Source organism: Ixodes scapularis, unplaced genomic scaffold (genome assembly GCF_016920785.2).
Source record: "Ixodes scapularis isolate PalLabHiFi unplaced genomic scaffold, ASM1692078v2 PGA_scaffold3__209_contigs__length_174095766, whole genome shotgun sequence".
Taxonomy (NCBI): Eukaryota; Metazoa; Arthropoda; class Arachnida; order Ixodida; family Ixodidae; genus Ixodes; species Ixodes scapularis.
The window spans coordinates 50,587,378-50,600,079 of record NW_024609868.1 but is presented as its reverse complement, the minus strand read 5'-3'; the positions used below and the strand labels follow the sequence as shown (position 1 = coordinate 50,600,079).

General features: G+C 42.1%; 1 protein-coding gene across 3 annotated transcripts in view; it reads left to right on the top strand.

The window, feature by feature from the left end:
- Window positions 1–3,646: 3,646 nt before the first annotated feature.
- The window catches only part of LOC8040449 (RUN and FYVE domain-containing protein 2), a 38,480-nt gene continuing 29,424 nt past the window's right edge, over window positions 3,647–12,702 (top strand). The window contains exons 1-8 of one of the 3 annotated variants that reach the window (XM_029976540.3): window positions 5,160–5,361; window positions 6,249–6,388; window positions 9,905–10,075; window positions 10,579–10,696; window positions 10,829–10,933; window positions 11,050–11,173; window positions 11,282–11,343; window positions 12,244–12,315. In XM_029976540.3, coding sequence (XP_029832400.2) covers window positions 5,273–5,361; window positions 6,249–6,388; window positions 9,905–10,075; window positions 10,579–10,696; window positions 10,829–10,933; window positions 11,050–11,173; window positions 11,282–11,343; window positions 12,244–12,315 — 881 coding nt within the window. In that variant the 5' untranslated portion in view covers window positions 5,160–5,272. Of the gene's footprint in view, window positions 3,854–5,159; window positions 5,362–6,248; window positions 6,389–9,904; window positions 10,076–10,578; window positions 10,697–10,828; window positions 10,934–11,049; window positions 11,174–11,281; window positions 11,344–12,243; window positions 12,316–12,702 lie in introns of those variants that run through there. The other 2 variants (XM_029976538.3, XM_029976539.3) reach the window with 2 other exon arrangements.

The window sequence follows — 12,702 nt, the reverse complement described above, 5'->3', positions numbered from 1 at the left end:
ACCAAAGGGACTAGCCCTCTCTATTCAACCGTCGTTTAATTTTAGAAATCCAGATAATACCAAGAACTGGGACACCACTCTCTAGACCACTTCCAGGCAACTTTTAAAGATTCTAATTAAAGAGAGCCTAACTGTAATCAAACATCTTGCTCTTGAACTAAAAACTGTCGTTGCCGAACTAACCGAGGAGGAGATTAGTGACCTTAACGTGTTTGCAGTTGATGAGCTTGATGAGTTTCAGATTGCCAAGGCAAAAAAAGCGCACCGTGATGGCCTTTCCCTGTCAAAGGTTAACAACGATAATATATTGCCTTCCCTGAGCAATGCGTCACATGTGACTAGTAGTCCTATAAAACGAGTGATTGTGCAGTAATTAACCTATTTGATACTCCTCTGACCCCTACAGAGTGTTCAGTTTTATCTAGAGGCTTAAGTTTTGTACCCACCCCACATGCACCAAAAGAATTTGAACTTTTAGATGCTCTACAGCAGTTTTCCCAAAGGTCACGCCTTCAAACGTATTTTAATGGAAAAGAAAGATGCAATGAAACTAGGGGTCTTGATAGCACAACACCAAATTTCAAGTTAGAGTCACACTGGACCCCAGACTCAGGCAAGACCAGCGTGTACATAGATAATTATGTGCAAGCTATACGGAATGATATTTTTCATTCGCTTGCTAAAGCAACCACACTGAGGGGTAATTTGTCTAGACGGGAACAACAGGTCCTTAATAATTTGAAGTCTAGGGGGGACGTCATTATTCGACCTGCGGATAAGGGTGATGGTGTTGAGGTTATGAACAGGGCCGACTACATGCGGGAGGCATTGACCCAGCTTGAAAACCCGAATTTTTACCCGGCGTCTACATGACGATCCTACGCAGCGGTTTAGTATTATAATTAACAAAACACTCGAAGATCTGCGTAATTCCAATAAAATTAATGGCTATCAATATAATTACCTTCAGTCGAAAAACGCTCATCCAGGTGTCTTCTATATGCTTATCAAGGTTCACAAGCCCAACAATCCAGGGAGGCCCATTATATCAGGCATAGGCACACCAACCCAACGAATTTCAGAATTGAATTTGTAGACCACGCGATTAAACATATGCCCCCCTACTACAATCTTACGTAAAGGACACCACACACTTTCTTAATCTTACGGACCATATTAACGCATCCGGCTTAATATCGCAGGAGAGCATTATAGTTACTATTAGGGTGTCTACATGTAGCGGAGCGGCGGAAACATGTAGGCACCCTAGTTACTATCGATGTGAGCTTTTCGTACAATAACATCCCACATAATGAGGGACTGGCAGCCGTGGAAGAATTCCTCCCTCTCTACCCTTCGTCTCTCGCAGACAGTAGCTTATTCTGCGCTTATTGCAATTAATTTTAGACTGAAATGACTTTATGTTTGATGATGATCATTATTTGCAAATTCAAGGCGCGGTCATGGGGTCGAGAATGTCCCCAAATTACGCTAATATTTTTAGGGGAAAGTTTGAGGATACCTTTGTGTGGACTTACGCCAAAATTCCCGCCATATATCTTCGTTATATATATATATATATATATATATATATATATATATATATATATATATATATCATATGAAATGACACTGAAGATGCACTCCTCTCTTTTCTAAGTTACCTCAACAGTTGTCACCGTACAATTAAATTTACCTGCAATTACTCAGCAGACTCTATGAACTGTCTCGAAGTTAACGTTAAAAAGATGGGAAGCCATTTGGTGACGGTGTTGTACAGAAAGCATACAGACAAGTGTCAGGCTCTACGCTATGATAGCTACCACCCAAAATGTCAAAAAAAAATGATATACCTTACAACCAATTTCCTTGGTTGCGTAAAATTTGTTCTGAAGAATCAAACTTTAAGGAAAACGTAACATCCTTGAAGACACTATTCAAAAGAAAATATCCCGCATCTATTTTTGACGACGCCACAAGAAAGGCATCCGCTCTGAAACGTAGCACACTCCTTGAATCCACACGACAGTTTCACCCCAACGAAACAAGGGTTCCGTTGGTTATAAACTACTATTCGAACCTATCAAGCTTGAATTCCTTATTGAAACGCCATTTAAACATCCTACATGCCGACGATAAACTTTAAAAAAAATTTTCCCGAATCACCATTTGTCCCACGGAATCTTGGGAGGATGTTATGTAGAAATATAAAGTAAATAGAAAAACTTAATTCATGCGGCATTTGTGGTCCTTGCCTAAACACTCCTTGCCAACTTTGCCCGTTCGTTTTGACCGCTGATAAAATTTCGAGCTCCGCATCAGATTTCTACGTAAATATTAAACAGCATATCGACTGCAAAACACCTGACGTGATACATATTATTAACTGCACTCTGTGTAACAAGCAATACGTAGGAGAAAGTAAAAATTCTATGAAAGAGCGATTTTAGGACCATAAGTCTGACATTTCAAATAAGGGACAAACACCAGTGGCTACACACTTTAACTCCGACGACCACGACATCCATACGCGCCTAAAAATTATCATCGTGGAAAGCAGTTAAAAAAAAATGATATTATGCGCAAAAATGAAGAGTCCTTTAATATATCTAAATTTAAAACCCTAACGCCGCGTGGTATAAACATTTCAAAAGGAAACCAGGCTGTTGCAGATTTTTAGTTTTTAGCTTGTGTGTACTACAGGCACACCGCCTCCCCCCTCGCCGAGGAGAGCAGGGGAGAGAGAAAGCTCTTGGAAGGGATAGCTAAAAGCATTGCGATGTGGGTACGTCGCCTGCTAGCTTCACACTTTTTTTTTTTTTTTTTTTTTGGGGGGGGGGGGGGGGGAGGGGGAGTTAGAGCTGGAGTGGTTCTCGGTATTCTGTTGAGCAGTGCCACTCACGTGTGACATTTCTGGTGTCCGTTTACACACACTTCGGGCTTATTTATTACTGGCTTGGGCTCACTCGACTTGACCCCTGTATGTTGTTATTTTATTTTTCTGGATCTGGAGCTCTAACTCTAGCGTGACGGAGGCCGTTGCCTGTGATATATTTCCTTGGTTTCGCTAACGAGTGCCGCGACCGTGTCCCCCTTGGTAATTTTTTTTTGTATGTGTGTTTTGTTGGAGTGTGCTTAAGTGTTTTTACTTGTGCTATTATATATATGATTTTTTTTTTCGCTTTCTCCAATGTTCCATCTCTCCTCTGGTCTTTCTAAAAACGCTTTGGTAACTGTATTTTCTGCACACTTGAAGAAGGGAAGTCTCTTCCCGAAACGTCGTGTAATAAAGCCTCTACTGTTGTTCAAACATTTTTCTACGTTTACGACTTTCTTGGTGAAGACTTGTTCATTAATACAGTTAAGCCCGTCAAGATGTTAGGCGTTGAAGCAATTTTTCGGGGTTCGGTCAATTTCGGTTTCGATTTCATGTTGTTGGCGATCTCGTTGGCCCAAAACTGGAGAGCTCTAAGATCTCCCGTCTTTAATTCGAGGCTAACACATATAAACCTTCAGCTTAAAACAGACTACCGTGAAATTTAGTACCGTTTGAATAATTTCATACTTCCTGGCGTGCTCCACTGAAAAAGTATTTCACGTATGGTTCGGTTTCGGTTTCGCCCACATCACGTTTTTCTTTGGGTGAGGCGACGGGTGTCATGGCGGCTTCTACGGTGGGCAGTTTTGTGGACGCTGGTGAAAATTCCAACGTTTTCAAAGGTGTCACATCCAATAATGACTCCTCAGAGAGACACACCACGCGTGGTAGAGTCGCGCAGGAGAGATTTCCAGTGCTTCTGGTGTCGCCGGAGTACCACCGCCGGGAGAAGAACTACAAGTCAAGTAAGCTTGTGTACGACCATATGACGGGCTCATCTAAACTCGCCAAGGGCGGTTTTAAAACTTTCTTTAATGCTCACGCTGGTGTTAACTCTGTGGAATTATCGCCTATGTAACGTCCAAGTCCTAAAATTTCCATATAAACCAGTAGACGAATGCGGCCAGTCAATCGCAGACGAAATCGAACCTAATCCAATTTTTTAGACTCAATCACAATTAATTTACTGCGACAGTTTCCTCTTTTCTAGAAAACACGTGCATTTTGGTTTAAACTTGAGGTTGCGGTTTTTAGCTGTCTCGTTCACAGGCGCTGCCAATGCAAGCATTAAAAAGCATGCACTGCCTGTTCGAAGTTCGGTCCGGCACTGTTATAGCCCTTAGTGGCTCATATGTTTGATTACAATCAGCATAGTGCGGATGCTAGCTTGTTGGCAGTTTGATAAGAGTTTGCTGCTAGAGCAGCGTGCCCACGCATTGTTTTTGTAGATTAGCCGTAGCTCTGACCAAGCAGCTGAAGTCTGCTGATTGCTCGATCTTCCGATGTGGGCGTTTCTGATCGGGTTCGCCGCGCAAGTTCTTTTTTCAGCATGTCTGTTTCTCCTCCTACGTGCATAAAGAGCAACAGACAGAAAACAAAGAAAGAAAAATAACACGTAGAACTAAAAACGGAAGTGCTAATCAGTCAATAAAAGAAAGTGCATTACAGCCATTATCGGGCGTTGTCATGGACCTTTTCAACAGAAATAACATAGTACAAACATCATCACCAAAAAAAAAAAAAAAGAGCGCATTTTTTAGAACGAGCAGGGAAAATCTTTTGCACGGGTACAACAGTAGCGCTGTTCACTCGAACATTTTCGCACCGGGTGTTCGGACCAGTTTGTCTTGAACTTTCTGAGGATATATATATTTTTGTTGGTTTCGAAATAAAACAACACCGTTAGCAAACCTCTCGAAAGACTCGTTTGTTTGTTCTTGTTTTTTCTCTCGAAATAACATATTAAGAGATTTTCTGTCAATTTCCTGGTCCAAGTTCATCACTTTTTCTTTTAATTCTCTGACGATACAATTTATGCTTAGGGGGATGAGTGCGAAAAAGCTACAGAAATCAATCTTATTTCTTTTTTTCTTTTTGTGACTGATGAGTGTCGGCAAATCGCCAGTCAGCTAACATATTAAAACATCGTCGCCGAAGACGCTACACTGTTGCGATGTAAGAAAAAAAAAAAAGCAGGCGCACGCGCGCGCTCTTCCGTCGCCCGGGCAGCGCAGCGCCGCCGCCCGCGGTTCAAAACCGATCGATCGAGAAAAGAAAAAAAAAAAAGGTCTCGCGCATTGCAAACGCTACTCGCAATCGGCGTTTCGGGAGCCATGTTAGGCTGAAGTCGCAGCCCTTTATTTTTGTGCGTTCACACTCCGGGAGTGTCCGTCTATGCCGACATCCCGAAGCTCGACTGACCTCCGCTGCACCGCTCCGCTCGGCCGAGGCGCCGAAGACGCCGCCGACACATCGTCTACTCCGTATCCTTTGGTCGGCCCACGCAGAACCCCGTGTGCATCTTTTCGACGGCCTTAGGCCTGTCTTTTTCAGTCGCACCGCTGAGCTCGACCGCGAAGCCGACCCAAAGCTACGACGACCGTGATTGCCAGTGCGCGAGGACGGTTCGGTGAAGCTCGTGTTGTGTTCCTCAATCGAGATGTTCGTTCGTTATTTGGCCCAGAGGGTTCGTGTTTTGTCACTGCACGATGGCGTCTTGCACAGCGGCGCAGTTGACGATTGCTTTTCTAACGGCGCGGTGGATTTCACGTGTGTGCGTGAATTTTGAAAATGGAAGTCCGTCTGGGAACTGCCGAAAATAATGGCCATTAAAACGAATCGTTAAAAATACCTTCCTATCCCCTTCTTTCTAGTTCTACTCTCTATCTCTCTTTCTCTTTGCCTGCTAGGAAAATGAAAAAAAATCCTACCCCCACTACCTGTCAGGAAGTCAGTCGTAACACAAGTGGCCTGACATAAATGCGAGTTGACCCAAGATCATTAGTAACTAAAACTTTTCTATCAATAGATCTTTATCCAGTAAAAATTATCTATTGATCGAGCCAAATATTTCGATTTTTCGTAAAGCTCTGAATCAGTGCTGAATATAAAAGATGAGAATATGTAGATATTTTTATTACATCAGAAATTGGTGTTGGTTGACATATATTTTGGGGTTTTTTTTGCAAGAGGCAGTCTTTGTCTTCGAACGTGTGCCCCAACTTTTTTTTCTCATTAATTTTTTTTAATGTAATTTAGTTATTGTCTGAAGCCTCGGGTAACGACTGTCAAGAATGTTTCATGTATGCCACAGCAGCCACACACCTGAGTATCAATGATTACTGAACGCTCCTTGACTTCCCCACCTCAGTCGGCCCATGGCCAAGGACACCATTTACCTGTGTAACTTTAGGGTGTCTGTGGATGGGGAGTGGCTGTGCCTCAAGGAACTGGCAGACGTCCAATTTGATTCTCAGAAGTCACTCTCTGTTACTCCCTATGCATTTGATGGTCTGTGTCGTTTCTGTGTGTCTGCACAGTAGTGCACATGAATGAATGAATAGAATGATGGTCAAAGGATGTCCATATGGCTTCAGAGGCCGCAAGCTGAAAAGATTGCACGCCGCTGACCTAGCTTTATGTCACACTGTTGATATTCATTTCATTTTATTTCATGTACAGGGTGTCACAAAAAAAATTTACAGGGTTTTTTTTACCGCAAAAATAAACTAGGCATCGCCGAACGCTCCTTCTCCTCTCAAAGGTAGCACTAGAGGTCACAACCAGATGCCAAAAGTTTCAGCCCGATCCGATACCTTAATCAAATATTAAAAGTGATTTTCTGAAAATTTCAAAGGGAAAATGGCGGCCGACGGAGTTTTTGAATACATGGGGCTCTATGGGCACCAGAAACCGAAAACGGGCAAAAATGGGGTTTATTTTGTAAATTTGTAAAATTTTTTTAGTGACACTGTATTTACTTATTCTCGGAGCCGGAAGGCAATACAGAGAGGAGTAGGTTAGTTATTCAAAAATACAAAAATATATGTCATAATTAGGGTTTTGTGTTTTTGGATAACTCAGAAAAACAGCCCTCGGTAAAATTTTGCCCAATTCGGATTTATCCAATAAACTCTGAATTTTGATGTGCCAATGCCAACTGGCCCCCGCCCCCCTTCCACCCACCAAAAAAAGATGGTACTTTACAATTAAGTTTGATCAGTGCACAGCGTCAATGGTCCTGGTAAAATGCCACCAGTTATCTTTCAAATCTCGGACCATTGTCAAAAGGGGTCTTACCACTTATCTCGTCAAGGTTCACTTACAGATGACTTCATTGTTTATAGGGTAATTAAGGATGTGAACAATATCAATCTCTTACAGACCAACGGACGAAATTTCTGAATGGTGCTCCAGTCGGAAGATGAATCTAAACGTTAAGTGGTGTGGACATCAGATTTATTAGAAAAAGATGTCTTATTTCATCTGGCTGTATAGTAAATAATGAAATAATTAAAACCGTATGAAATGTAAAGTACTTTGGTGTTATGCTGTCCAGTGCTTTCACGAGGAAAGCGCATGTAGATATGCCCTAAAGCAGGCGCGTAGCCGGGAGGGGCCCATGGGCCCCCCCCCCCCCCCCCCCCCCCCCCGAAATCTTCCATTTTGCTGGAACTTCGTCGCCCGCCCCCCCCCTCCCCCCCCTGAACCAAAATCCTGGCTACATGCCTGCCCTAAAGGCAGTATGTATGCTTAATTTTGTAAGATAAAATTTCCGACAGAGGTGAAGCACAATTAAGGAAACTTTTTATTTTACTTTTATTTGCCCGTGTATGGAGTATGCATCAATTGTCTGGAGCCCCCACTACAATCTATAATAGATCAGTGGTTCTCAAATGAGGGTCCGTGGATCCTTTCGGGTGCGCGAGGACATTCTAAGGGTCCGTGAAGCCCTACCTCATCAGTCAAGCACGGCAATAAACATATTTTTTTCCAGATTGAAAAGAACCGTTCCAATTTTCAGATGAGATTTTCATGTGTATGTCAGTGAGGGAAAGTCTACTTCATACAAGCCGTTAGCTATATTTATTTAGTAAATTATTATTATAATTAGCCTATACCTTTCCCTTCCCCTCACGGCGATGAACTGGGTCCTCAATCCTCTCCGCTGATCCAAAAAGGGTCCAAAAAACATCTGTGGTTGAGAACCACAGTAATAAATAAACTTGTAAAAGTTCAGAACCAGTGCGCTAGATTTGTTTTATATAGTTACCAACTTGGAACGAGCACCACCAGTATGAAGGGAACCCTAAATTGGGGATCAGGTAGCGAACAAAGAACATCTTTTAGGTTAAAATTTCTTGAAAAAAAAATATATATATATATCACAATCGCCTTCTTATCAGCGGGGTCACATTTCTGCATGATCCTTTTTTATGTGTCCAGAAGAGCAGACAACCCAAGAAAAATTCGACCTTACTCTTGTCGCACTAATATTTTTGCCTTTTCGTTTCTTCCCCAAACAATCGAAGAGTGCAGTAAATTGTTGACGGATGTATTCTTGCCTAATTTTGAAATTGGTGTTTGGTGGTAAAATTGTGCTTTTTTTGTGTGTGTGTGTGTGTTTTTCTTTTTAATATTTTCAGTATTAAGTGACTTGCCTGATATCGTTTTTAGTTTTTGTTTGTGCTAAATTTTAAAAAAATGTTTTTTTGTGCAAGAGTTTTGACAACGAGAAAAGTTCTGTTCACAACGTAGCCTGCAATAATGCCAAAATGGCTCTGCAGATTTCCATGTAAATAAAAAAAAGGACAACAGGTCATTGTACTTTATGGTCACGACAAAAGCTTTTGTTTTGGTTTTCAGTTTGGGCCATGCTATCTGTGCTTTAGAGGAAGGAGAGGCTGTGTTTTTGTGACAGTGAAAGCTATGGACCATAGAGATAGCATAAAATGGGGAAGAGGGGCAGTTGAAACTTCCCTATTACATCCTTTACCACTCCACCTCGCGCAACTGCGGGGTAGGTCGATGAAATAGGATGGGATGAATACTTGCTCCCCAGCGACTGCCTCTAGGGGTTTATTGATTTTAAGGTATCAATGTTTATCTAAGCAACACTTGTGTGCAATTTTTGTCATGAGACAAATCAGTATTGCCAATGGCAATGGCATCCACGCCGAATACAGCGGAAGAAATATTGATACAAGTGTGTTTAGTTTTTTTTTTATAGGAAACACTACGAAATTGGACTCCGAATTTCAGAGAATTGGGAGTCGAACAAAAGTAAACTCTGAAAAACACCCTCCAAATTTTGCGTAAAATAAACTCCCAAAACAAGGAATCCTAGTCATAATACAAGAATACATGTGATACATGAATGCATGTTGAATACAAGAATTAGTGTCATAGAACCGAACGTAAATTAAGACCAGGGCTCGGGAGATGACTATGTGCTTCCTGTTAGTAATATTCTTTGAAATGTTTTCAGGAAGGACTTAGAGGACTGTACAGTTTAGTGCCTCATAGTGACAGCTTTGGCAGTCTTCACATTGCCTTCTTCCTAGTGACATACATACTGCTTAATTATGTGTGGCCATTGGCAGCAGTACATTTTCCTTCCTCTAATGCTCTGTCTGTGCATACCTCATTGGACATTTTCTGCTCCCCTACTCTTCTGTATCAAGTACATAAGAGTTTGCTATGCCATCATTTGGTGTGGAAATCTTGAAGATTTGCTTCACTATTTCAAAACAGGTTTGGAGCATGTTGCCTCTTTCCTCGCTGTGTCTATGACTTTTATTATCAGTCCAAATGTCTGTTCAGAAGCATGCTTTGACATATTTGATTCAGCAGGGTCTAAAGTGATGGTGCCAGATATTTCCAGATACCCACCAGTGTCTGCATTGGACATCTGTTCGTTTTTGGATGAGTTTATTGCAGTTTTTAATGTGTCACTCCCTGTTAATCGTCTTGAGGCCGAGTGTGGATGCGTTACCATGTGCCTGACCGCCACCACCCGATGCCCAGATCGAGACCCCGTGGCCATTGAGCGTTCCAACCTGCTCAACCTGACCAAGCTGGTTGTGAAGGAGCTCATCGAATCCTCGCTCAAGTTTGGCCGTATGCTCGACTCGGACCACGCGCCGCTCCAGCATTTCTTCATTCTCCTCGAGCATGTCTTGAGGCACGGCCTGAAACGTGAGGGCCACAGTATTTCTCACCATCCGTAGCTTAGTGATAGGCTTTTTCTTGGCTGTGAAACTAAAGTTCCCTTTAAAACTACCAACCTTGTTGTGTTTTTTTTTTTTTTTTTTTTTTTTTTTTTTTTTTGAGATATGGTTACGGAGAAGCCTTTAGTTCTTTTCTCAAGATCAGAAGTTTTACTGTGTACATGTGCATTTTTGAAAGATGTTCATAGACAATGTTTGGTGCCTTCCTTGTACTTGTGTCTGGCTGGGATATATATTTTAAGAGTGATGGTTCAGTTGGGCATCGATTGGTGAGACCCTATATTGCTTTGGGATCTTGTGAAAATTTCTCAAATTTTCGTCTTTCTTACGAGAGTCGGGTGTTGCATTCCATTGTACAATATTGTACAATATCCAGCTGTTGCGTGGTACATACCGTATTCTTAGAACTTCATAAAAGCTGTGTTGTAGAGCCTTATAGTAATCAGTCTACCATTGCTCTCAACCCCTTAGCAAAGAAGGGGATTCTTGGACCAAAAAAGGAGCTCTGGAACGTACTAGAGGCCATAGAAAAGTTTGTCCCGGAGGCTGCTGACATCACCGCCAGTGTGCGGGACTTGCCCACTGTAAAGTAAGCATGCACTTTGATTTGAACCTTGAACATGTGTTTCTTTCTAACATGTGAAATGTGCTAAATGTTATATTGGAAGGGTCTGCATTGCAGTTATGCTTGAGGCATGTTTTTGTCTCTCCTGCTTTAAAGGAGCCAACTCGGTCGAGCCCGAGCATGGTTGAGGCTTGCGCTGATGCAGAAAAAACTGGCAGACTATTTTCGCCTTGTGGTTGACAGAAAAGATGAGCTCCTCAGGTGGGTTATTAACAAGCAGTGTAGAGCAGTGAATCGCCTGTAAATTACATATTTGTCAGAGTTTGTGGAGTTCTTTGAAAGTAAACTTCACACTTCTCATTATTTTGGTGATGCAGGGACTACTATGAGGATGATGCTCTGATTCTGTCTGAAGAAGCCATTGTCATAGGAGGCCTCTTGGTCGGTCTGAATGTGATTGATTGCAATCTCTGTGTCAAGGAGGAAGATTTGGATTCACAGGTAAGGTCTGATTTGGTTTTGCTCGGCATTCTTTATGGTCGCCTGTCGTTGAAATATCCTCGCGCTTGAGAGAGTCTAATAAGTGCTTCTTTCGTTCCTGTTCCTCAGCAAGGTGTTATAGACTTTGGACTTTACCTGAGGGAGAACTCCCATTCAGATCTGCCTGAGGGGTAAGCTAACAGTTGTTTTTCTTTGATGAATCTGAATATTACAATGAATATTCAAATAATGTGGTAATTAAAAATAAAAAGTTGCCATAGGTATGACTGTTGCAAGGTGTATGATATATATAGGTGTGGACACCGCACGGTGTAGCTGCCAGGTGAAGTCCTCGCCTTGCCTGGTTACAAGCGGTTCCACCAGATGGCTCCTCAATATGCGGCTAATGGCTGCCTGTCCCAGGCCTGGTTTCTCATGTTTCTCTACAAGAGATATGCATGTTTTAAAGTCATTTTCTGGGTGCACCATGTCATGTAGAACTCAGCACTTACGCATGCTGCCTTGACACTGCTTCGTCATTGACCCTAGTTTCGTGCCTCATTGGCGGTAATAGCAGTTTTATGAATGCATTAAATCAGAGAGGACCATGCGCAGTATTCAAGCCAGGGTCTGTCAAGGTCAGAACAGATGCCCCGAACAGAGAGAGTGTGCTCCAAGTGCCTAGGGAACGAGACACATTTTTTGTTTTCTTTGTTTCTTTTTTCTCAGTTTGTGTCGTCAGAGAAGCTGCCAGCTGAGGCTACTCGGGCACGCACCAATAGGACTTTATCTGATCGATTTCATCGCAGCGTTCACCGTGTTGTGTGTCCTCGCCGATATATATCTCGTACCGTGGACTGTTGTCATTTCAAACAAGTAGTGTTGCAATATCTCGAAATGCCTGCCAAAGTTTTGTAAAGATGCTTTCCTTGATGCCTTCAAGATTAGTTCCTTGCTATTTGTAATGTCTTAAATATCTATTTCGAAAAGGCATCTTTGCAGTTCTTATTAGATTGGTTGGTTTCATGGCTTTTAAAATAATCTTTGACCTTTTTGTGTTGTAACCATGGTCGTGTTTTTTTTTCTCTTAGTGTGGAGCCTGCAAGCATGACAGCTGTTCTTGACCAAAAGAATTACATTGAAGAACTCAATCGGCACCTAAAGTATGTTGGCCTGTTCTCATTATTGGTCTGCTGCCATTCCAGACTGTCCGTAGACAATAAAAGCGTCCCTTAATCCTGTGGGAAACTGTTCCTGTGCTCTAAAGGAAAGGGAGGAGACGAGCCTGTAGCCCGGTTGTACTGATACTTGAAATCTTGCACATTTGATATGAACGAATTGAGTGAGGTTAAGTTCTTTGGCGCAAAGAATCTGCCCACAATCATATAAGCTCCTACTATTGTTCTGCGTAGATTTCAGAATTGACTATGGCATATAAATAGGGTTGTTCGTTTTCGGGTTTTATATTTTTTTTAAATTCGGGGGGTAAAAATCGGGTGCTAATTTTCAAGCTGACAATCGGGGAGAAATCGGGTTTTTTTTGTGGAAAT